Here is a 23,018-nt window from a genome sequence, read left to right on the forward strand (position 1 = left end):
CTAGTTCCTCACATTGATCCAACTTTCTGATGATTCCAAATCCATTTTGCCTCCTCTTATTGAGATCCAAAACTCGCGATCGCGTCTCGTTGATAATGCATTTCTACTCATTGATTCATCTTCATCACTTGATGATTGATCATCTGAGAATTCCATCCCAGAGAAAATTCCACCATTTAAAACACTAGCAGGTGTACTAGCAACTTCTAAATTCTTGATTTTTTCTGTACTCTTTGAGACAAATGGATGATCAAGCAATTGTTCAACTTTCCACCTTTTTTTACTGTCCCTCTCCAAACATTTAGCCAAGAAATCCAAGCCAACATTAGAAAAATGTGATGGAAATTGTGGCATTTCATTACTACAAGCAATTTTCAATACTGCAGCCAGAGGATTTGTACATATATCGCCTCCCCATGGTGTTTTCCCCATCGCCATTTCGATAATTGTGCAACCTAAAGACCATATATCAGCAGCAAAATCTAACTCTTCATTTCTCAAAATCTCTGGTGCCATCCATAAAGGAGTGCCACCAATAGACTTTGATAAAGATTTTGTACATCCCTTTACCTTATTGTCTTTTATTCTTTTTGCACATCCAAAATCTGCCAATTTGATTTCTCCACTAGTACCTAACAATATATTCTTGCACTTTAAATCACAATGCACAATCCCATTTTCATGAAGATATTTTAGACCTTTAAGAATTCCTTTTGTATACAAACAAATTACTTCTTCATCTAATGACCCTCCAAATTTCTCTGTTACATCAGCTAAACTTCCTCCTGTCATATATTCTAGAAAAAGATTCAACTTTCTTTTACCATTTGCCTCAAAAGACAAATCTTTACCAATGAATTTGACAATATAGGGTGAATCCAAATTCTCAAAAATTTCAACTTCATTCTCAAGACACTTAAATCCTGCCTCTGAGTCTGTAGATTTTAACACGAAAAGTCCTCCGGTCGCCTTGTCCATGGCCAAATAAATACTCCCAAATGATCCTGATCCAATCATTTTTCCTTTCAACCACTTAGTAGGCTGAGGACATGAACATTTGGAAAATTCAGCCATATCTTTTTCCTCACTTTATAGTTTGCACTCAAGATCAAATGATCAATCTTGATTTTGGTGGCAAAACCAAATTCACAATCTGGACTAAAGATCTCAACTTTTTCAAAATTTGATTTAAACTGCATAATGCACAAGTATATCATAAAAAAAAAACTAAGGAAGTCTCAAACAATTTTTAAAAAATCAAAAAGTAGGAATCTTGATAGCAAAAGTCCTTGTATATTCACAGAAAATTCAACAGAGATAATATTGAAAGAGCGGTTTCCCATGGGATGGAAAACCGCTCTATTCAAAATAGGAAGATTGATTTTTAGTTAATTTTTTTTTTTGCAGTGTTGATGAAACAAAAAAGAATGAGGGAGTATGAGTTTTGGATGAAAAAATCCAACTTATAAAGGGGTGTCTGGTGATCCAAGAATTTTGGAACTTATGTGGTTCTATTGGATTGGAAATAAACGGACAGTAACTGTCACATTAAATTAAACTAATTTCATGTTCTTTGCATTTTGTTTTGACTCATAAAGGGGAACTTTCTTTAGGGGATGTTCCTTATGTCACCTTTAAACTTGATTAAATGTGTCTAAACATACAGTAATAAATTATTACAGATGTATTTGGCTAACTGAATTTGTTTTAGAAAAGCAAGAACCATTTATTAGCTTTTTAAAAAAAAATTATTCACCCTTAGTACTTACAGAATGTCAATTAAATGAGACGTGTCTTACGATTAATGTTATTAAATGTTTTTCTTTAAGAGTGTGCGAAAATTTTTAAAGACATATATTATATAATATAAACCAAAGATAATATTATTACAATATTTATCTCCCAAAAAGCAAACAATGGTCAAGAAGTCGGAATTTAGCACTAAATCTAGATCCCTATTGATGTGAAAAAAGAAAATCAGTTATTATATGTGTATCATTTGGAGTAATGAATAAAAGAGACTCTCAACCACTAAGATATAAGTTGTGATCAAATTACTTGTTAACAACTAGGGATTCTTTACCCCATCTTTAGTTTTGTTATTTTTCCCAGAATTGGTTATAGCGTGAACCAGTGGCGGAATCTGAATTTTTAATAAGGGGGTTCAAATTCTAAAAAGGTAGACACACGAACTAGTCGAAGGGGTTTCAACATCTATTATTTATACATAAAAAAATATTTTAATCATGTATAAATAGTATAATTTTTCGCCGAAAGGGGGTTCAGATGAACCCCCTGGATACATGCTGGGTCCGCCCCTGGCGTGAACACAGGACTTATCCTTACCTTGTAAAAAAATCTTCAATGGATAGACGAGCAGTGTTAGTTAATTTTGTGAACATATTTTAGAAATTACTATCTACATGGATACAAAACTGAGAAAAGTGAGAAGTATGTAAAAATATATGAATCATTTTCTATGAAACACACAAATTGTCAACTGCCTTTCGACATGAATTCTGTCTAGTACAAACAGATGCAACATTTCTAACTTGATTTTTTCCACCCCTTATTCAGAAGAATAACAATAATATGTGCTCAAAGAATTGATCAAGAATATTTGTTCTGGTATATGAGAATGCAGGTTCTTTCAGAACGCCTCTATTAGCTTGTCATTCTTTTACAGGTGTAATCGAAAAGGACCTGAAAAACACTTCTAGCATCTTTCTCTTTGGGCAGCTTTAGAAGACGAGCTACCGCTTGAAAACCAGCATGTTGCCTAAACAATGAATCTGCCTCCAATTTTGGCTTCACCTCTTGCTTGGGAATCTTAGGTGGGTCTAATGCCCATTGCATTGCCCAGATTGCCAAAGGACGCATGTAACCCAGAGCTCTGTATCGGCCTTCAGTGGTCCAACCTTCTGGGGTCTGAAAAGCATAGCTGCGAATGAGGAAGAACAGATTTAGCAAGCAAGGAATAGGGAAAAATCTCACAACCTCCGAGAGTTGCCAAATACTGATGTCAATGTTATTCCAAAATTTACAATGATATAGTTGAAGCCTTCTTGAGCCGAGGGTCCATCGGAGACAGCTTCTCTACCTCACACAAGGTAAGGGGATAAGGTTTGCGTATACCCCAATTGTGGGATCACACTGGGCTTGTTGTTGTAGAGTTGGAGCCTTCTAAGAAGAATTGCTACTGAACAAAAGCTACTGGAGATCTATATCATCAATCAATTGGAGAGGAAGAATTTTAAAGAGTTCTTATTTCAGTAACCAAATGATTAGAAGTACAATTCCTACTGCTATTTCACAACTTAAAATGAAGTTATCATGGTCAATTCCCAAACTAATGATTTCACAATTTGCCTCGTAACAAAAGACATTCAACTTGGCCTACGAGAGAAATTGAGCATAGGTTTAATTGAGAGACAACCGTAGCAAACAAAATATAGAGAGGAAACAACAGTGAAAGTGGGCCTACCAAATTTTCGCTCTGATACCATGTGAAAGAATCTGAACTCTAATCCAAAACCTTAAGGCAATGGGTGGAGTATCCCAGGAGATTAAAATACCCTCTAGGGACAATCATATGATCTAACAGCCTCAAATAAACACGACAATTGACAACAAATACCCTATGGCCTATACCACTAGCCAGGGTTTTTGCTCGAATTCTCGTAGTCCAATGAACAAAATCACAAAACATGAAGTTACCTCAAACAAATGCAGGAAAGAACAGAAACTTCACTTACCCAAAGCCATCTTCAGACCAAACGGTTTCATAGACTCCAGCTGCAGTTTTAAATCCTGTATCCGCCATGTCTTCATGAATCATGGCTGCAGCTACAGCATATGTAACTCCAGACCATATTTCCCTCGACTGCAAACTAGATAAATCTGGTTCTCCATTGGGCCGCATCCCATTCACTGCTCCTCGCCTCCCATCCTTGACCTTCATGACATTGAAATTGAACACTGTCTCAAGTGCAGTTTTAGCTTTTTCTTCATCAACAATTGGTAGAAGACCACATGCTCGAGCATACCTACAAATAAAGAAAATGGCGATCATGAAAGAAGAAGAGGTAGCATTAACATAATCAACTGCATTACCTATATTGATATAAGCAGATGTTCAGTGTGGAATGCACCTAGGAGATTGCATAGGCATGCACCGTAGATACGAGAAGAAGGGTGCAGAAGAATCATGATTTGAGAAATGCAACGACATAAAAACAAATGTTTCAAAAGGCTCCAGCTATCTTGGGACAAGCAGGCTAATAGATGTGATCTGATCCACAAGGCTATCTCGGTTTGCCAACCAAGATAAAGAAACTGAAATAAATTTACCTTGCCATTTTGCCATATACTCATAAATAGAAATATATGTTTATCTTTGTGTCTGTATATTGTATAATTATAATTTTCAACCTAAAATACAAGGACTGGAAGCTGATAGTAAGAAACTGAAGTAAAATAAGGGTATTTATGTTTCCAATATTCATCCTTCGGTCTTGATATATATAGAAGCACTTTGATGCATACCATTGGCCAGCCAATTGATCAGCTTGAATGGATGAGCTTACGGCACTGCCACTATTGTCATAGTTAAAGTAAGAACCATTCCACAATTTTTGATAAACTTCCTTTGCCTTTTGAAACTTAAACCAAAAGTAGTCTTCAGAACCCTTGTCACCTACTTCTCGAGCTAGGGCTGATGCAGCCTGCAAAGCTGCCACCCATAGGCCACCACAGTAAGCACTCACACCAGAGACAGACCATACATCATATGTCTGATCAGGAAATCCTTCATTTTCTATCATCCCATCCCCATCCTTATCAAATTGGTCCATGAAAGCTATTGCCATATACACAGATGGCCAAACAGCTTCGGCAAACTTTTTGTCACCTGTCGCAACAAAATCCCTGTAAACTTGAAGAACGAATTTTGGGTTCAAATCTTTCCACCTATCTGTGTTATACAGGCAATAGTAATTTACTTCAAACCATGGATCATCCATTCCAATATCATGAGGAAGAGCGCCAAGAACATTCCTTGTCGCTGACATTCCATCATCCAAGAGCCTTCTCTTACTAGGATCATGCATCATCACAGCAGCTGCAAAGTCTCGTTGTATGCTAAGTTCAAGTTTTGGGAATAGCATGGCCAAAGCAAACGATGCATAAAAATGAACATCATATGTGTTACACAGATGATATTCAATTCCTTCAAGGTAGAGGAACTGGCCAACATTTTCCTCTCCCTTCTGAAGAAGATTTGTTCCGACAGCAGCATTTACTGAGACAGGAGTTTGAAGTTCCTCAAACACCGAGCCCATCCTTTCAAGAATGCTAACAGCAGTGCCATCAGAATGGGTTAGATGAGCATTTTTCTTAACATCCGAACTAGATTTATCTATGGAAAATCTTTTCCCAATTGTTGATACACTTTGAACTGGTGGCAAACCATCTAAAAATAAAATAAAATAAAAAAAAAGGATCATGAATCAGCTACACTTAGCTTATTAAAGCACGGTTAAAGCACATGAAATCAAAACATACCTGTCCAAATTGTCCCTCCTGCATTTAAATAATAGAGCTCATTGAAGAGAGTTATTGGGTACCTGCAAAAATCCACAAAAAAACTCTCAAATATGGTAATACATAGAAAGCAACATAGTTTAGGATTATGATGTAGAATCCTAACGTTAATATATTTACAATAAATTAGTTTGATATAATCTATGATTAGAATGCAAAATCCTAATACTATAGTACAATAGGTACTCAGAGGGCTATATGAGGACCACCAATGTGCATGAGTTAACTGAGAAGAGAAAACATAAAGAGTTGTATTTTTACACACAATATTGTTCTTTTATCTTCTTCATGGTATCAGAGCTTTGGTTCTAACCTAAGTTATTCTGTATTCTGAACCCTATTCCACGTTCTTTAATGGCCAATTCATATTCCTCCACTCTCCCTTTGACCCGGATCTCTCCATCAATTCATAATTATATGTCCCATACTCAAACTGTCCAGTTTGGAGAACCCAGATAAGCTAGTTGATGCAGACCCTGACGATTGGTGATTATTGTGAAGGAACAGCCATCTAAGGTTGTGGTAAATAAAAAGGGCGATGAAGAAAACATCAACCCTAAGTTTACAGAATGGGAAGAAAAAGACGTCTTGGTGAGAAATTGACTAATTGGAACCATGAATGAAGAGTCAATGTTTTTAATTATTGGCTGCAGTTCAACCAAACAAATTTGGGAGTCTTGAGGATAATTATTTACAAGCTACTAAGGATAAGGAATTTCAATTGAAGCAACAAATTCAAAGTATCAAGATGAGATTAAAATCTGTAGATAAATACACAAAGGAATTCAAAGGAATTTGTGATAGTTTCACCGCTACATGCAACCCATTAGACGAAGATAGCAAGGTTATAAAATTTGCTCAAGGTCTTGGAAATAATACAAGACCTTGAGGTATGTTATGTTGGGCAAAACTCCATATCCAACCTTCACTCAGTTTGTTAATGCACTGAGAGGGTACGATATGCGAGATGAAGATAGCGAGAAGGATGCCATGGATTTTCAAGCCCATAAAACACAAGGTTCGTTTGGTAGAGGTAGAGGCAACTCTTCCCATGGAAGAGGACATGCAAACCCATACAGAATTTGTGGAAGAAACAACCACACTGCTATCTCTTGCTTTTATAGGTGGGATTACTCCTACCACTCTCAACATGAAACTCCACAAAAGACTCTCTACATTAACAATCAATGAACCATCAGACAACAATCTTTAGATGGACTCTGGAGCAAACTTGGAGTTTCACAATAGATTAGTTTGATAGTTTATAATTAGAATGTAGAATCCTAATACTATAATACAATAGATAGTCGTAGGGCTATATAAGAACCACTTATGTGCATGAGTTAACTGAGAAGAGAAAACATAAAGAGTTGTATTTTTACTCTCAATATTGTTCTATAATCATCTTCATGGTGTACCCCACTTGTGGGACTTCACTGGGTATGTTGTTGTTGGTAATGCATGGTGCACACAAGAAAATGAAAGCTCACCATTCGGGAAGCCTCTTGTCTTCAATAATAGGTTTTTGCCATTCTTCTATTTGTGACTCCCATTGAGTATGCTCTGACTCCCATCAAGAAAATAAAATTTTAAAACAATGATTTTTGGATATGTACACTCTTGAGGATCTTAGGTAATTGCATCAGTAGAAGAAGACAAGGAAAAATATTAAATGGAACCCTGTATATCAGAGAATCCATGTTCAAAATGTTAGGAGCACAAGCTTTACCTTGGATAGCATCATGTGCAATTTTTGCAGCAGCATGACCCATAGTACCATAAAACTTTGTGTAGCGCCTGTTCATAGAGCAACATTAATCAACATGCTATTTCATGTGTACAAATAAGGTCGAGAATGTTATAACAACTTGCCTGTGATAAGTTCTACCACCTGCAAAATTAATTTCAGGGCAGGCCCATGCCAATGAGAATGTCGCACTTCGTACATCATCTGCTGGAATAGTTAGTGAAGCTGCAACCGCCGCCCCAACAAGTGATCCCGGTTCAGAAGACATTGACTTTTCCTCAGATTGAAGGTGGTCAAAGGATCCATGCTATCAGAGCAGAAACAGGTCAAAGTCTGTCAAGAATGTTTTTATTTTTATTTTGATAAGTTCTAATTAATTTTATTAATGATATCGCTTGTATACAATCAGTATACTGAAAGTAAGATAACCTACAAAAGAATGACATTAAAATAAAGACAAGGAAAATCAAATGAGAAACACATTTTTATTAATATTTCAATATAGAATGGATTCGAATCATGTATACTTCCCCTTCAAAGTGGATATAAGAAGTAATATAACCGAAAAGAAATTCAAATTAATACCATGAGGAATTCATTGCTTGCTGAGTCTATATTCTATAAATTATTTAGAACAGCTGATAGATGTTCTCAGGAGTTCTTCAGAAGCCTTAGTAATAATGATGTGAAAAACTGCTTTAGGTGCATAGAGTAGGCAACTAGTCATCCAGCAGCAGCGGAAACTTCTAACACCAGAAGCAAGTTTAAGTTACCGTTTGGCCATATTTCATTGTAAAAATTGAAAAAAGTAAATTTTGTTTCCAAAGTGAAAAATGAAATTTGAAAATTGGAGTTGTGTCTGGCCATAAATACAAATTGGAGTTCTTTTTCAATTTTTGTGAGTAATATGGACTTATGGAGTGAAAAAAATGATTTTTCTTTATCAAAAAAATGAGAAAAACTTTTTTGTGTTTTTCAAATTTCTGAAAATTCAGAAATTCAACTTGAAGTTGAATTCCGGAATTTTATGGCCAATGTATTTTCCGGTGTTCAACTCCAAAAAAAACAACATACCCAATGAAATCCCACCTAAATTTACACAGGTCCTCCAGGAAGATATCTTGATGGAGACAAAATATCAAAGAGCCACACAGAGGCAAGTATACACAATTTCAAAGAGTATGATGCAGAGAATGGAATTGTTAAGCTGCTTTTGCAAGCACCAAGAATAAATTTTAATCTGCAATTAAAATAGGGTTTGGACCTTCTACACTAATTACACACTTCCTTTCTATTTTTGGCACTCGTCAACAACAACAACATACCCAGTGAAATCCCACAAAGTGGGGTCTAGGGAGGGTAGAGTGTACGCAGACCTTACCACTACCTCGTAGAGGTAGAGAGGCAGTAGCTGAATAAATTGAGATATGGTAATCAATGAAGCCCTTTGGAGGTGTCGGGTGGATTGGCAACACACAGGATTTCTTGCCCTTTTTAGTTTTTTTCTACCGTCTTTGCTTAGGGAGTAGAATCTATGATCCTCTCTCTCTCTCTCTCTCTCTCTCTCTCTCTCTCTCTCTTCTATCAGATTTGGAAGTGGTGAAGAAAGAAGTATACCTTTAATAAAAAATCAAATCAAAATCTTCTTTCAGGGAAATTCAGTAGTCAAAATTCTGAGATATCAACAATGTTACGACATCATAAAAACTCAACAATTTCTCACAACTTAGGGGTAGGAAATCAAGAGTCCCATCAAATGATCAAAAGATATTTTAAAGAAAAATAGTATCTTAAATCACGAAAGACATTAGCTAAGGATAGAAAATAAACATTATAAAAATAATACTCTCTCCATTTCAATTTGTTTTTCCTACTTTGCCTTTTAGTCCGTTTCAAAAAAAAAAAATCTTTCCTTTTTTGAAAACTCTTTAATTTTAACTTTTCACATGACATGGACATTATGGTACATTCTACGTATCTTTAATTTAAGACCACAAAATTCAAAAGTCTCGTTTACTTTTTAAACTCTGTGCCAAGTCAAAACATGACAATCAAATAGAAACAGAGAGAGTAGCTCATTTAGTGGGCAATGCATGTGTAATATGCTGGTAGAAAAGGTCCAGATCTGGCACCTCCGTGAAAACGAATCTGAAAATCATAAACAAAGCTAGTCCATTTTTAAGCAATTGCAAACACCTTTTTTACTTCATTCCACATGTCTTTTGCTGTAATTCCCTGGGAGTTTCCAGATATCACAAAGAAAGGGCACTCAGAGACATGAACTGCATCATTTTCCTCTGCTGCAATTGCAAAAGTTACAGAAGGCAGTTCTTTGGAAGTCCTGCATTCACGGAGTATGATGATACAGATTTTCTAGAAAACTCTAATTTTATTGTTCAACTGTGAAAAAACTCGAAACCAAGTCTCTCATTTTCTTTTTCATTTTTGTTTTTTTTTCCTTTCATTTTTTTCTTTAACAAGAAGATGAAACTTACATGTGGTGTAAGAGTATGCCTTGGACTCCATCTTCTGTTCTAAAATCCATCATTAAAGAACAAGTTATTGTTATTGACAACAAATAAAAGAAGATTTCAGAGAAAAGGTTAAACATTTCCTTTAAATTACCAAGTCAAATATTCCCAAGAAAACAGTCACTTTTCTGGTTCCTATTATTTTTGTGTTACATTAATGTGCACACATTTAAGAAGAAAGCTTAAAGTTGCAAGTGAAGTGTCTTTAAAGCTAGATTCCAGATTGATGAGTGAAGTGTGTCCTGTGTACGGTGTCCCAAATCGTATTATCCTATAGGATTTGGCAGGATCTTTCAGGGTAGACTTCAGAATGTCTACCTTTTGTTTTAATAGGGAGCATGTCGGGGCCACAAGCTACTTTTTGACTTTTCACGAACGAAAAAAGGATGAAGCCATACTGAGAAATGTAACAGTAAGTCCATCTAACTACTTGAACATGAATTATTAGGCAAAGGTTTCACTTTCAGGAGAGATCTCATAAAAGAAAGCGCACATTTACTTTAGGACATGGCAAAACTGACTAGCAATGTAATAAATTCATGAAGTAGCAAACAATGTAAAGTTTCAGCTTCAGAAAAGCAGACAATATCTATTGGTGAACCAAAAAAAGAAGTACAATAACATATTACTAAAAGTGATCTGACCTAAACTTTGAATTGAAATGATGGCCTGAAATTCCAGAATCTCCACCAGCAGAATTCTGGGAACACAAAAAAGAAAGAAGAAAACAAATGTTCTACTCACTATCTTCCCATTCTTAAGAACGAGTATATAATACAAGAATTCTGAAAGATGGATTAGCAGCATTCATAATCTGAATTCTGAAATACTGAGTAAATCAAAGTCACGTGAGAAAACTTACTGCCCAGGTGAAAAGCAAAGTGACATCTGCAGACGTCTTTCCCAAGTTATGCAGCTGAACAAAATCAAATTCAACCCGCAAAGGTTAATGCTACAAAATGCATCTCCACTAGAAACAAATGGAGGGCTAAAAAGATATTTGAATATTTCCAACCGTGAAAGTAAAGACTGATGTAGGTAAGCTGCTCTCTTTGTAGTTGTGGGGGATAAAAGGAGAGATCTGACGGCATACAATCCTGAGTGCTGGATCAGGTTCCCCTTGATAAAAATTGAAAATATAAGACAACCCCTTATGAAGCACATCAAACTAATGAATATATTGGTCAAACATAAAATTACCATCGTATACAGTCCACGCTCTCGGATAAAGACCATGATACGTAGAATTTTGGCCACCCAAATTCCAGTCCCAAGATCCTATTCCGGAAGCTGAAGAATCACTGTTTACTCACAAAATATTAATGACCTTACCACTGAATCTCTTCTATAATATATAATATTGTGAGCTATGTTGCTCGGACTCTCCAAAAATGCACTAATCTTGGAGGATCCGACATGCACCCTTCAACATTTTTGAAGAATCTGAACAACATAGATTGTAAGAAGGCAAGACAACAGTGAGAAATTAAAAACATTTATAACCAAAGAAAAGAATAGCTCCTTACTTTGGAGTTCTCGGGCATAACACAGTAGAATATTTTTCACCATTTGGACGTGTGACAAATATCTGCAATAGAAATCCATACTCAAATGAGGTCACGTGCTGAAAAAAAATAACAGCAAATAATTTTTTCCTGCTTCTATCTTTGCTCTCTGTCTCTTCTCCTATGCTTTGTTAACATTGATCAGATTTAATCCTGCTATTCCTCTTTACAGCACACGCAGGCTCTTAATGACTGTCAAAATTCATACAGCATTACTGCAGATGCTTTTCAGTTTTAAGAACTTTTAGAATCTTGATGTGTTGAGTAAAAAATGTTATATTCACAGAGGAAATCCTTTGAACAAACATAGACCATTTTATGTGTGAGAAATTCATCTTTTCTCTTTCCATCAAAAAGTGGAGCTTTGAATTTCATATTTGCTAGACCTTCTTTGTCATCCAAGGAACTGTACTCATGCATAGAACTGCTTAACTCGTTGGTAAACTAATTTTTTTGCATGATTTTTCAAAGTTTACTTCTGCATGTATGTACATTGGATACTAGTAAGTAGAGCAAGATAAGAGTATATCCGAGTATATTTAGAAGCGAAAGTGCCAAAAAATGATAAAGTCAATGGGGCTTGAAGTCGAAAGCAAGAAGCGTTTGAAATGAGCCGCACAATTTACAGGAAATTAAAAAATATCTAATTTCAAAAAATCAATTGAATATAACTAATTTCAGCATCCAATGCTCTCTCGAGATCTTTCTATAGCTAGAATTGTTTTGAACCATCTGAACTAATCTACTCCTCTGGACGAAAGCAAAATAATTTCTCAAGAAAAAGAGTCATTAACAGCGGAATGTTACCTTCTATAGGTAGCCGACGCAGATACATTTGGTCCATTTAAGTAGGCATGCTTTTCTGAAAGCATGCGAGAGGAGTATTTCTTTTGGTGCATTATTCAAACGAATCTTGAATAATGGACAAGATTGTGGTGTGAGCAAGTAAGACTAGAACAACGGTGATAGTTTGAGTGGGGGCATTTGAGGGGGAAGGGGAGAACGTTGAAGGAGTAGAGGAATGGGGGGTAAGCTGAAGTAATAAAATAATTTTTTTGACATGCGGCACCGCGTGTTAGACACACACCTATCTTATAGTGGTCTTTGCTATATAAAGGGGTCAATGATTCACTTCTTACAAGGATAAGGGGATAATAGGTCCCCTACAAAGTTAAGTGTTCTTCTGGAAAAATCAGACAAGTCCAGGGGGGGAATGTAGTTTATCCCAACAAGATCACATAAATCAAAGTTGAGTGTGACCTGCTCATTTGAACTCCTTTGTGAAATCTTTTCTTGTTAAAAAGTTGCTCATCTGAAGTATTAAAGGAAAAGCATACACTTGTGAAATGCAAAGCACTTGACAGTTATATAGTCATCCTTCATAGAACTTACAGAAAATTGGTTTGCCAGAACCGGTTTATCTTCACATATCCTAGGAAATATTTGCCAGCGCAAAAATTCACCTTTGAAACTTCTTCCTATGCTTCCTGCACTGAAAGTTTTTTCCTTTTAGATATTAGATACCAAATAATTCAGTTGAACTGGCTTTAACACATTAGCAATAGATCACATATCTTCTTGATCAAACAGTACGCAGCCACGTAGGATAATTAACCCCTTTATATGGTGAATCGAAAAAACAAATTCGTGCTGATCTATCATATGATATGAATTCATTAACATCTTAATGAGGGCAGAATAAAGTGTATCGATAACATGAAAATGTATTATAATTTTGTACAGAGAGAATGGATCATCATGCAAATATGACAAAAATGTTAATAACAGTAGGTGCAGCAAATTTTTTCTTTGACTAAGCAAAAGATTCTGATACTACAGCAATTGCATCTCTTGGAAAAAACTGTTTAATATCTAGTATCATACCCTATACCACCAATAGGAACTCCTTGGCATGATGAGTAGACCCTTTTTATGAAAGGATTGATAAACACAGCATCCTACAAGACAAAAATATAGGTGACAAGTGCATCTGATAATTAGAAAGATGATGATACTTAAACTTGAAACAAAAGGAAATCACCTTTCCTGTGGTTTTTTCTTCTTGTAGACATCTCCATATACGGAAACCTAATGGAGCCTACATGAAACAAAAAGTACCACAAGATAACAACAATGAGTTTAAGGTATAAAGTGACAAGATTTTCACAGGTATCACAATACCAACTTAGGTTCATGGTGCATGCATTTTCATGTAGCTATTTTGTTATTTGATAACACGTCTAACTAGCTCTAAGTTAATGCATGGAATTCAATTACAGTTCACGCAAATACTTCTATAGACAGGTGTTTAATCAGCCTCATAGAGACATGAGTAGGATTGACTTAAACAAATCTAGGATTACTGGATTAGAACAGCAAAACTCCCAAAAAGCTAAAATGGCTATCAGTTGGCTCCTAATTGATCTAACGTCATGAAAACAAGCTTTTTGACTTAATTCACAAAAGTATAGAGCTCCTGAAATTCTAAAGTATTTCTCAATATGTTCAACCACTATATCTGGTAAAATGAAGGTTGGCGCGAACAGTGAAACCAAAATCAGAGTTTATTCACATACCATAGAAACCATTTCTTTCAGCTTAAGATTGAATTCTGACAGGGAAATATCCTCCCAGTTTAACTTGCGCTGCCAAGTCAAAGATGGAAGTTTCGCTGGGTCAACCTTGACCTGGAGAAAAGGGGGGAAAGGAAAAAGTCATCAGCAGTACATTAGGTTCCATGTTGGTGCTACATACAAAAGCTGCAAAGAGCCGAGTATCTGCGTTCTATAAACTGCACGTAACTATTTTTTACGTTTTTGAGATAAACTGCACATAACTATGTCACCATACGGTTGAGAATTTGTAGTAGGATCCATGTTGGTGCTACATACAAAATCACATTTTATTTTCAATGTTGAATATTATTGCGTAAGTAGCTTCTCATAGGCAATGGAAATGCAATAGATAAGGCAGTCATTTTCATGGGCCCAAGACTTTTTTATGAACAAAATTAAAAGATAAATCATGGATAGAACCTTTGCATTTATCATATAAATCAAATAAACAAGTCAGACAATTCAAAACCAAAAGGCTTTAAAACCGGTGTCCAGGTACAATTTCTTAAAGAGAATGAAGCAATAAACAAAGAAAAGCTCCTCACAGCGCACACTATAGCAGGGAAAACAAGTGGTGTACCTCGCGATGTTTACAACATTCTCCTTCTCCTTTGTCGGATCCATTAATCAACATATCTCCTGTATTGAACAAGGAAATATGATGTCAGTATATTCTAAGTATCCTGATTTTCTTCTCTTAAGTTCCTTTACAGCAAGAAACAGTATTTAAATAATGCCACTGATAAAAATACATATTTCAATAAGATTCAAATTTATCATCATTTCTCTGTCTTGTCTATCTTAAATCTAAGCTATATTGTCAAATATGCACATCAGCTGTTTTAAAGTCTTAACAAGTTGTACAATTCACCACTAGAATCTAGTCCGCAAGAAGAATGAATTACCCACTATCAGCTGGTTGAAAAGTCTAACAAGTTTCACACGTACACTCTACTCTCTCTCTGGACCCCACATGTCGGATTATACCGGCTATGTTGTTGTTGTTGTACTCTTAACAAAGAAAAAAAGAAAAATTATCGCTGCAAAAGATTGAAGTTTTAATTTCATTTTCGCTGATCAACAACAGTGATCAATTCGATTTTCAGATTTATAGCATCAAATTCGAGAAGTCAAATCAAAAGAATGCTGCAAAAGATTAAAGTTTTAAAATTGAGATTTTTATATATCAGCTTTGAATTGAAATGCATGAACAATAGATGAAGAGTAAGAAAGAACCCTAACCTGAAAAAGTATCTGAATCAATCATACTTCAGAATCCAACAAGTATGAAATAGGCCTTGTCTAATTTTTTTGCAATCTGCTACTGGAGATCTTTATAATCTTCATGTACTCTTACTAGGGACTTTTTCAATTTTTAGGAAAATAATTATTTTAAAAAAAAAATATTTTAATAATGAAAGTAGTGAAAACAAGTTGAATATAAATAAATATTATTATGTAAAAATAAATATCTCATAAAATTAAAAATAAATTTATGAAAGCTATATAATTAAATCGTATTGTTTAAAAAAAAAAACTTAGCTTATTCGTGTATTTATATATTTGTTATTTTTAATTTAAACAAATGAGAATTATCACTGGTTATGATGTTTAACAAGTGTCATATCTTGATGTCGAGATGCATTATTGAATAACAGACTTGAAAATTACATTTGAAGAAAGAAAATATTCTCACCAGAAGAACAACATGAAGTGGTCCCTTTTCTTTTTTTATTTCCTTCCGTTTTAATTTATTTATTTTATTTTAATCTGATACGGAGTTTAAAAAAAAAAATGAATTTAATAGTTATAAACTAAAGATATGTCAAATATATCAAAATACTTTATAATTTGATAGTCTTAAATATGTAAAAGTAAATTTTAAAAAAATGAAAATAATATGACAAATTAATTCAAAAGATGAAATATCTTTTTGCTTTTTATAGAATGATTTAGTTTTTTTTTACTTCTTTAGACAAGACGATTCATTACATATTGTAGTTTTCTTTCCTCCTCCTTTTTTGGAGGCACGTGTAGTAGTTAGTACCCTCAATTTTATTAATTTAACCTTTTTAAAAAATTAAAATTATAGGAATATTTAGATTAGTTTAATTAAATTAAATTATTAAGTATATATTTAGTTTAAAACATAAAGTATATATTTAATTTTTAAAAAGGGAAAAAAATAAACTAAATAAAACTATGCACGTCCCATAACGCACGATTACCTAACAGGCTAACACGTTAGATCCGAAAATCTTTGCATGGACGAAGATATATAAAATGGATATTTTTTATTTTAAATTTTTGTAGATCCGAAAATCTTTGCATGGATGAAGATTATAATGGATATTTTTTATTTCTCCAAATTTCTTAAAAGACAATACGTAAAATTATGCTCTACAAATAAGATTACTTTACTCATAGATATAGGACTGTTAAAATAGGTTTGGCCCGTGAGGCCAATCCAATCTAATCTTTAAATTAAGTGAGTTTGGGCTAAAAAATTTCAGCCAATTTAAGAACGAGGCTTTTTAGCCCAGCCTCATAGGCTCAACCCGCGAGCCTCAAAGGTCAGTCCGTGGATCATGAATTTTAAAAATATTTATTATATATATTTTAAATAGTATTTTATTTTGCCAAATCTTTAGCAACTAAGTAATTGAAGTTATTATAAGTTTAATCTTTGACCTCTTTTACTTTTGTGTTTATTCCTAATTTTTCATTTGTCCTTTCTTATCTAGTTTATGAAAAAAATAATCATGTAATATATATTGTTCTGATGAATCCTATGAATGTTGACTGTCGTATCCTATCTATTTTATTGTTTTGTAAGTATTCCACTAAAGTATGTGCAACTCATGGACATATGAATTTTTAACATATTGGTGTTGTGTTCAATGTTGTCCATCTTTTGATTGAAGGATCAACCCGTCCCAATCCGTAACCCGCTTAGGGCTGAGTTGAACTGCTATTTTATAGGCTCTTTATTTAAAAAAGTCAATCCATTTTAATTCATTTAACTCGCTAGTTCTTTAGAATTGAATTAGATTGGATCAAGCAGTAGGTGAGAGTAGAGCAATAATGACTGCTAATCAGTTTAGCAGCAAAGATTCACATAATATTTATACCGTCCTAAATGTACAACTTAAAAACTTGTTTGACAGTAAATAGAATGGCATCACTATCTTCAACTTTTTCTTCTCCAAATAAGAGTCATATACAAAAAAATTGAAATAATTTTCCAATACTTCTTAAAATTTAAGCTCAACCAATTATTGTGCATACAAATAGATTATAGGACATAGTAAGACAGTTTTATACTTGCATTCTAGAAACCAGTAAGTAGACAGATTTTCAGACAGGCGCTTGAAATTTAAGCTGCTGGAATGTCGATTGGGAGGTTTTGTCAAACATAAGCACGTATTGAAACCCAGAGAAGTCATGAACTTAGATGGAGCCAGAAGAAGCCTATTAATACCAAGAAATAAGCAACTGGTGACAGAAAAAACAAAAATAAACTGGATAACAAAGAACTAAATCAGGCATTCATAAGTACGTCACAATTTTATGTGGCAATAAATGACAAACTCTTAGACAAAATTCCTCCAAGACTGGCTTAGCTCAACCAGAAGAATGGCAGATACTGTATGTGGTTTTATTTAAACGGGCAAAATATGCCTTTCAAAATATAAAATGTGAAATGCTACCAATGGGCGACTCCTGACCACTAGCAAAAGTATTATAATGTTCCAAAAAGATCTTCATGCAGTTGCTTCCTTGAGATAAGCTATGAGATCTGCCCGCTCCTGTGGCTTCTTCAACCCAGGGAAAACCATTTTTGTCCCAGGAATATACTGTACAGAAAATGCTTCAGAGTCAGCAATTAAGCATAGTGAAGATGCAAGAAAATAGTACTCCTATCAATATGATCCTAGCACATTCAATTGTGGCTCATATTGTACCACAAAAAAAGTTAAAGAGCAACGAATCGTGTGGCTAGTGTACAGAGCGAAAACACAAGTAGTATGCAAATCAACACAAAGGGTTGATCTAAAAAAGACTATCATTTGTGGACCTGGAGAAATTAAGCTCAAGATCATTTGGAAAAAAAGTACATTCCTGTTTGTAGGTGTGTCATCATGCATGCTTTGAACTCATACATAGCTTTTCCACAATGATATTCATTTCTAAAATAAGAAAATAGCATAATCCCAGTCAACTCCACTAAATGAATACAAGACATCATGACAAAAACACATAACTAGACTCCACTCTAACCATCCCTCTTCTAACTTTTACTTGGTGCACATTTTCATAAAATCTGACCACATACTTAAAGAGGCTTTGAGTCAAAAAGCTAAAGATGATCAAGGAGCTAAGGTTTTAGCTACTTGGGTTCATGGTGAAATTCTACCTTTGATTTTTCAAGATAAACCCTTCCGAAGACGCAAATAAATAAAAATGTGTCCCCCCTAACCAAATAGGCTTTTTGATTGGATGATCACACTCTTCAACATGGTACCAAAACAAGGCTACGATTCAAGCCAACTGCCACCATTATCAAAATAATGTTTACATGCTTAGCCAATGAAAAACAAAATATCAGAAGTCACTTCTTTTTTTGGTTGTGTTTGGGGGGGGGGGGGGGGGGGGGGCTCCACACTACAACAAATATATTTAATGTCATACACACTACAGGAATTGAGTTACTACAGATTAATCCATCCACAATCTCACTTAAAGTGAAAAGTCAGATGCTGCTATCTCAATGCGGAAAGCAATATCAAGGTCAGTGCAGCAGTATCTACAAATTCCTACCCAAATTTTCTTAGGTCTACTTGCCTAGAGGGGCAATCATCTCGTCTAAGACTTGCATCTTTAATTGATTTGATCATTTTACGGACCCAGTGGTTATTTCTTAAGATAAAATTTCACGTAGAGAACCTTGCATTTCTCTACCAAATTGTTGCCTATTTCCGCAGCTCCGTCTGGTAGTAGTTTTTCTCCATCTGATCTACTTTCACTTCCAAGAGTAGGATCTCACCATCAAATTTCGGCTGAGAGGGCATATATGTGGACAGTGCAGCCATATTAAGGTAGGGTTTCTTCAATGCTCCATCTACCTTCCCATCCCATTGTTCTCGCACATCTTAGCAGTATCTAGATATACATCCGTCTGTCCATTCAAGTAGGAAATGGGAATTCAAAAACCTTAGATCATGACTTCTAAGAAAGTTGAATTATCAAAGACAACTTGTCATTATGATCTTTCTAGTCTGAAGGGGGAAAAATCCAAGTTCCATACTTAAAAGCAGACTTACAAGAACTTACAGTTTTCCAAGTTCCTCGAGAATTTATGGTCTCTAAACCCTAAAGATCAACAAACAATATGGAAGCTTGATTTGCCTAATGAAGTCCTATTTTAAGTAGGATAGTGATTTCGCAAGCATAATCTACATTTAAATGGCTAGCACCTCCACTCAACAAAAGAGCCCAACTTTTACTACATTATTGAAGCGCTTTACAGGAAGGGAAAAAGAAAATCAAAGGGGGGTCATTTTTTTAAGCGAAGAAGAGTATTGTCAAAGGCGAACTTAATCCCTGAAGCGAGGCCCAAAACTAGTTGAGCGCTTTGCCTAGCTTCATGTGTGGTTCGGTGTCGTCATGAGGGCTCTAAGACATCTTTCCTTCCGGTGTCGTAATTTTTTTTTCAAATTCTTTGTCCATATATTTATCTTCCATGCTTTATAATTGTTAGTCTTAGACTAAACATTTATATTTGTATTTTTCCATATTTATGCGTTTTTCCATTAAAGCCCATACTTCATTTGGGCTTAAAGCCAAATATTTTTCCATATTTGCATGTTTTTTGCACTTCTTACTTTTGATAATACTAGCGAAGAACATGGTTCATTCACTTGCTTATCAACTCGAAGCTTCGCCAAGAAGTGACCAAGAGAAGCAGAGATTCCCAATTTTGTACAAGAGGGGGAGCCTTCCAAAAGCTTCACCCCTTGGTTAATTCAGGTTAAACACCAGGACATGCTTCTAATTCAGTTTCTCTTCCTCGCTATCACTTTCTTGCTCCCACATAATCAAGCTGGATCTTTCCTATCAGGACCTCTTTCATTCATATCAATTGGTATGGTCTAGAGACTCGAATGTCATAAGAAATAACAAATGATACAAATGAGACCAGGTAATAACTTATAGCAGCTTCAGATGATGAGGAATATCTATTACTTTAGTATCTTAAGCATACTTGAACCGTTAAAAAAATATACATTGTCCACCAGGAGCCCAGAAGCCATTCAGTCCTGATTGCCTTCACAGACAAATATTCAAATGGAGAACTCGATATAACCAGGCTGCCAAGCCCCAAGTGGACTTGACTTGAGAGACGAACCAAAGAATCCGTGAATTGTAGGTGAGACCCATATCAATTGGACCTCAACGAACAAATCATGTCATGCACGGCAACTGACTAAGACCAAGGGAAGAAGCACAGAGTAAAGAGCTAAAGTTAGCAAGACAAACCCGGATAGCATACAGAAATATATGGACAGCTGAAATCCACCAAATTAAATTATTTCCAAGGAGGCCTCGTAAGCAAACAGAAAACACATACAAGTGAAGCACTAAAAACCACTCTTCATACCACAAAACCAGAATCATACACAAGCATAGATGACTCTTACCTTCTTAGGGTTGAGCAAGTAGTCATATAATGTATTCTCTCCCCAGGTCACAGCCATGTTTTTGTTTGCAGCAGAGTATGAGTAACCTGCAGTTGTACCAGATTGTCTTCCAAAGAGCCCGTTCAAGTTGGGTCCTGGATTAAGAATAAAATTGGACATGTAAGAAAATTTTGAATGTGCACAAAACAGGCATATTCCCCGACTCTTTTGCAATATTACACGCACAAGGAGGAAAAAGCATAAAGTAAATTGCATGCTGAAGTACCAACCATATGAGAATACAGCAAGAACAGAAGAGGGAAATGACGGACAGAGACAAAAATTATGAAGACTGAAAATATTTAGAACAAGCTTAAAAGGATCTACACATTCTACGGTGATGTGAATGCTACACCTCCTGAACTACTTAAACTATCATCCATGCACAACCCGAGCACTTGTAGCCAATTCAACAACTCATGCACACCCACGGACAATTAACATCTTGCTAGCGCAAATAAATTTTATGTTAAAAGGGTGACCCACTCGCCTAACACTTAAGGAGGAGAGAATAAGAGCAAGTCTCATACCCTAACACCACCATTTTCTTTTTTACTACGCTTTTTGATTTGTAACCTCACAAGTATATCAAATCAATGAAGAGTTACAAATGATAACATGATATAAAATTGAATTAGAGAAGGGCCACGCGACGCATTGGGTGTGGTGGCTAATGCACAGGTTCGACCCCATGACCAATACAGAATAAAACTTTGACCATTGCTCCAAGGCTCACCATCATATAAATTCCTTAAATATAGTTGAAAGCAACTTGCAAATTAAGGAAGTAATTTCCAATTGCTAATTCCCTCAATTCTGCATTTTATTTTAATATACACGTCTGTGAGTAAAAATCATGCGTGTGCATCTCAAATAGCACAAGTTAGCACCTTGTTCGACCTTTGACTTCTAATGACTACAGATTTACCATTTCGTTAAAATTATGTGCAACAGTCTCATATTATCACCACCACCTTAAATTTATTCTACAAAAGTAATGCACTCACAGCTCTATCAGAAAATCTTGCGTCTTATGGATTAAAAGGGAGACATTCTAGAAGCAAAGGCATTCAAAAATGTCAGGCTAATCAATATACTTGAATTTAACGCCATTGAAAACCTCATCGAAGGAAACTGATGGACCAAATATATTCACTAGTTACATCTTCTATTGTGAACACTGAAAAGAAAAAAGTTATTTAAGCTGTATCCCATAATCTTCTGGAGTTAATACCTCCCTCTTCTCCTCTCACTACCTAAAACAATTTAATCTCTTCTCTACAGGTCAGGTCTCAATAACACCACCGCTTCAGAAGTACGCATAAACCCATTGAAAAACAAAACAAACACAAGGACTAATCCAATCAAAGGCGTCTACAAAATTAGTTTCGATATGTGAATCCACTAATAAAAGCTCAGATCCGCCCGATGAATAAGAAGCTGAAAAGTAACAAAAGAGCAGGTACCTCCGTAGAAAATCAGAAAACAAAAATTCATCAAAATCAAAAGATCATGATCTTATACTCAAAGAGATCCAAGGCAACCGAATTACTCATACATGAAGGCAACGATAAAACGCGCCAAAAATTCGCCTGACATGTGAATCTAATACACGGAAAACTCAGATCCATGATAAATAATAATCGATGAATAAAAACTAAGAACAAAAAACACCATAAGAACTCAGAAAACATAAATTCGCGAATACAAACAGGAAAAAAAAGGATATATATGCGTATAACCAAAAAAAAAAAACCTTGTTTGTGACCAGCTCCTTTATCGACGGTGTGACACTGAGCGCATTTGGTCTTAAAGATCTTCTCTCCGGCTTTAGGATTACCTGGTGGTGCTTCCCCGAATGATGCCATTTCTCCGACTTTCTACACGCGAAGATGAGAGAGAGAGAGAGAGAGAGAGAGAGAGAGAGAGAGAGAGGAGTTTGGTGGTGAGAAATAAAATAGGGAAATTCTTCTTCAAATGTGAGGGCTGGTATTAGGGTTCAATAAATATAGCTTTTCGGGTTACTGAAAATGAAAAGTGGAACGTGTCTCGAGGGCCGCGGCACGCGTCGACTCTTTTAAAATGACAAAAAAGCCCCTCGCTTGGATTTATTGACTTGCTTGAATTGTCAAAAAAATTGAATCGTAAGAACTCCTTTGCCCTAAACTTTTTATTTTAGGAGCTTTTTGTCACGAATTTAGACTTTTAATAAGATTTTC

The 23,018-nt window shown here is 35.3% G+C and overlaps 3 protein-coding genes across 7 annotated transcripts; all 3 read right to left on the minus strand.

Annotated features, from left to right (window-relative positions):
* LOC129884615 (mitogen-activated protein kinase kinase kinase 18-like) lies at positions 1–1,074 on the minus strand. The gene has a single exon (XM_055958897.1). The coding sequence runs from the start codon at positions 1,072–1,074 to the stop codon at positions 1–3; it is 1,074 nt and encodes a 357-aa protein (XP_055814872.1).
* Positions 1,075–2,452: 1,378 nt separating this feature from the next.
* On the minus strand, positions 2,453–15,461 carry LOC129885923 (uncharacterized). 5 transcript variants are annotated; one of them, XM_055960406.1, is made up of 20 exons: positions 15,302–15,448; positions 14,640–14,698; positions 14,021–14,131; positions 13,486–13,542; positions 13,329–13,402; positions 12,837–12,936; positions 11,406–11,467; positions 11,080–11,180; positions 10,895–10,998; positions 10,742–10,795; positions 10,524–10,579; positions 9,844–9,882; positions 9,545–9,689; positions 7,474–7,655; positions 7,331–7,398; positions 7,092–7,164; positions 5,563–5,624; positions 4,546–5,470; positions 3,756–4,046; positions 2,453–2,941 (listed from the first exon to the last, which is right to left on the minus strand). In XM_055960406.1, exons 1-20 carry the CDS (start codon positions 15,324–15,326, stop codon positions 2,665–2,667), a joined length of 2,865 nt encoding a protein of 954 aa, XP_055816381.1. In that variant the 5' UTR covers positions 15,327–15,448; the 3' UTR covers positions 2,453–2,664. The 5 variants fall into 5 exon arrangements, 4 of the variants coding, with proteins under 4 accessions (XP_055816381.1, XP_055816384.1, XP_055816382.1 ...); XM_055960409.1 differs by lacking the exon at positions 15,302–15,448 and adding an exon at positions 14,965–15,005; XM_055960407.1 differs by lacking the exons at positions 14,640–14,698; positions 15,302–15,448 and adding an exon at positions 14,247–14,262.
* Positions 15,462–17,558: 2,097 nt separating this feature from the next.
* Positions 17,559–22,780, minus strand: LOC129885924 (cytochrome c). The gene is made up of 3 exons (XM_055960410.1): positions 22,556–22,780; positions 20,761–20,894; positions 17,559–17,916 (listed from the first exon to the last, which is right to left on the minus strand). The coding sequence occupies exons 1-3, from the start codon at positions 22,665–22,667 to the stop codon at positions 17,824–17,826; spliced, it is 339 nt and encodes a 112-aa protein (XP_055816385.1). The 5' UTR covers positions 22,668–22,780; the 3' UTR covers positions 17,559–17,823.
* Positions 22,781–23,018: the final 238 nt, after the last annotated feature.

This window comes from Solanum dulcamara, chromosome 4, assembly GCF_947179165.1.
Source record: "Solanum dulcamara chromosome 4, daSolDulc1.2, whole genome shotgun sequence".
Lineage (NCBI taxonomy): Eukaryota > Viridiplantae > Streptophyta > Magnoliopsida > Solanales > Solanaceae > Solanum > Solanum dulcamara.

Bases quoted from the DNA above. Each gene is read 5' to 3' on its own strand.
- LOC129884615 (XM_055958897.1), bottom strand. From the start codon at position 1,074: ATGGCTGAATTTTCCAAATGTTCATGTCCTCAGCCTACTAAGTGGTTG.
- LOC129885923 (XM_055960406.1), bottom strand. From the start codon at position 15,326: ATGATTGATTCAGATACTTTTTCAG. The intron at 10,580-10,741 runs GTAAGTTTTCTC...TTGTGTTCCCAG, and splicing joins CTTTGCTTTTCACCTGGGCA to AATTCTGCTGGTGGAGATTC. The intron at 5,625-7,091 runs GTGAGCTTTCAT...GGATTTTTGCAG, and splicing joins GACAAGAGGCTTCCCGAATG to GTACCCAATAACTCTCTTCA.
- LOC129885924 (XM_055960410.1), bottom strand. From the start codon at position 22,667: ATGGCATCATTCGGGGAAGCACCACCAGGTAATCCTAAAGCCGGAGAG. The intron at 20,895-22,555 runs GTTTTTTTTTTT...TTCTTAATCCAG, and splicing joins AGGAGCTGGTCACAAACAAG to GACCCAACTTGAACGGGCTC. The intron at 17,917-20,760 runs GTAAGAGTCATC...TTTTCTGTACAG, and splicing joins ACTTGCTCAACCCTAAGAAG to TATATTCCTGGGACAAAAAT.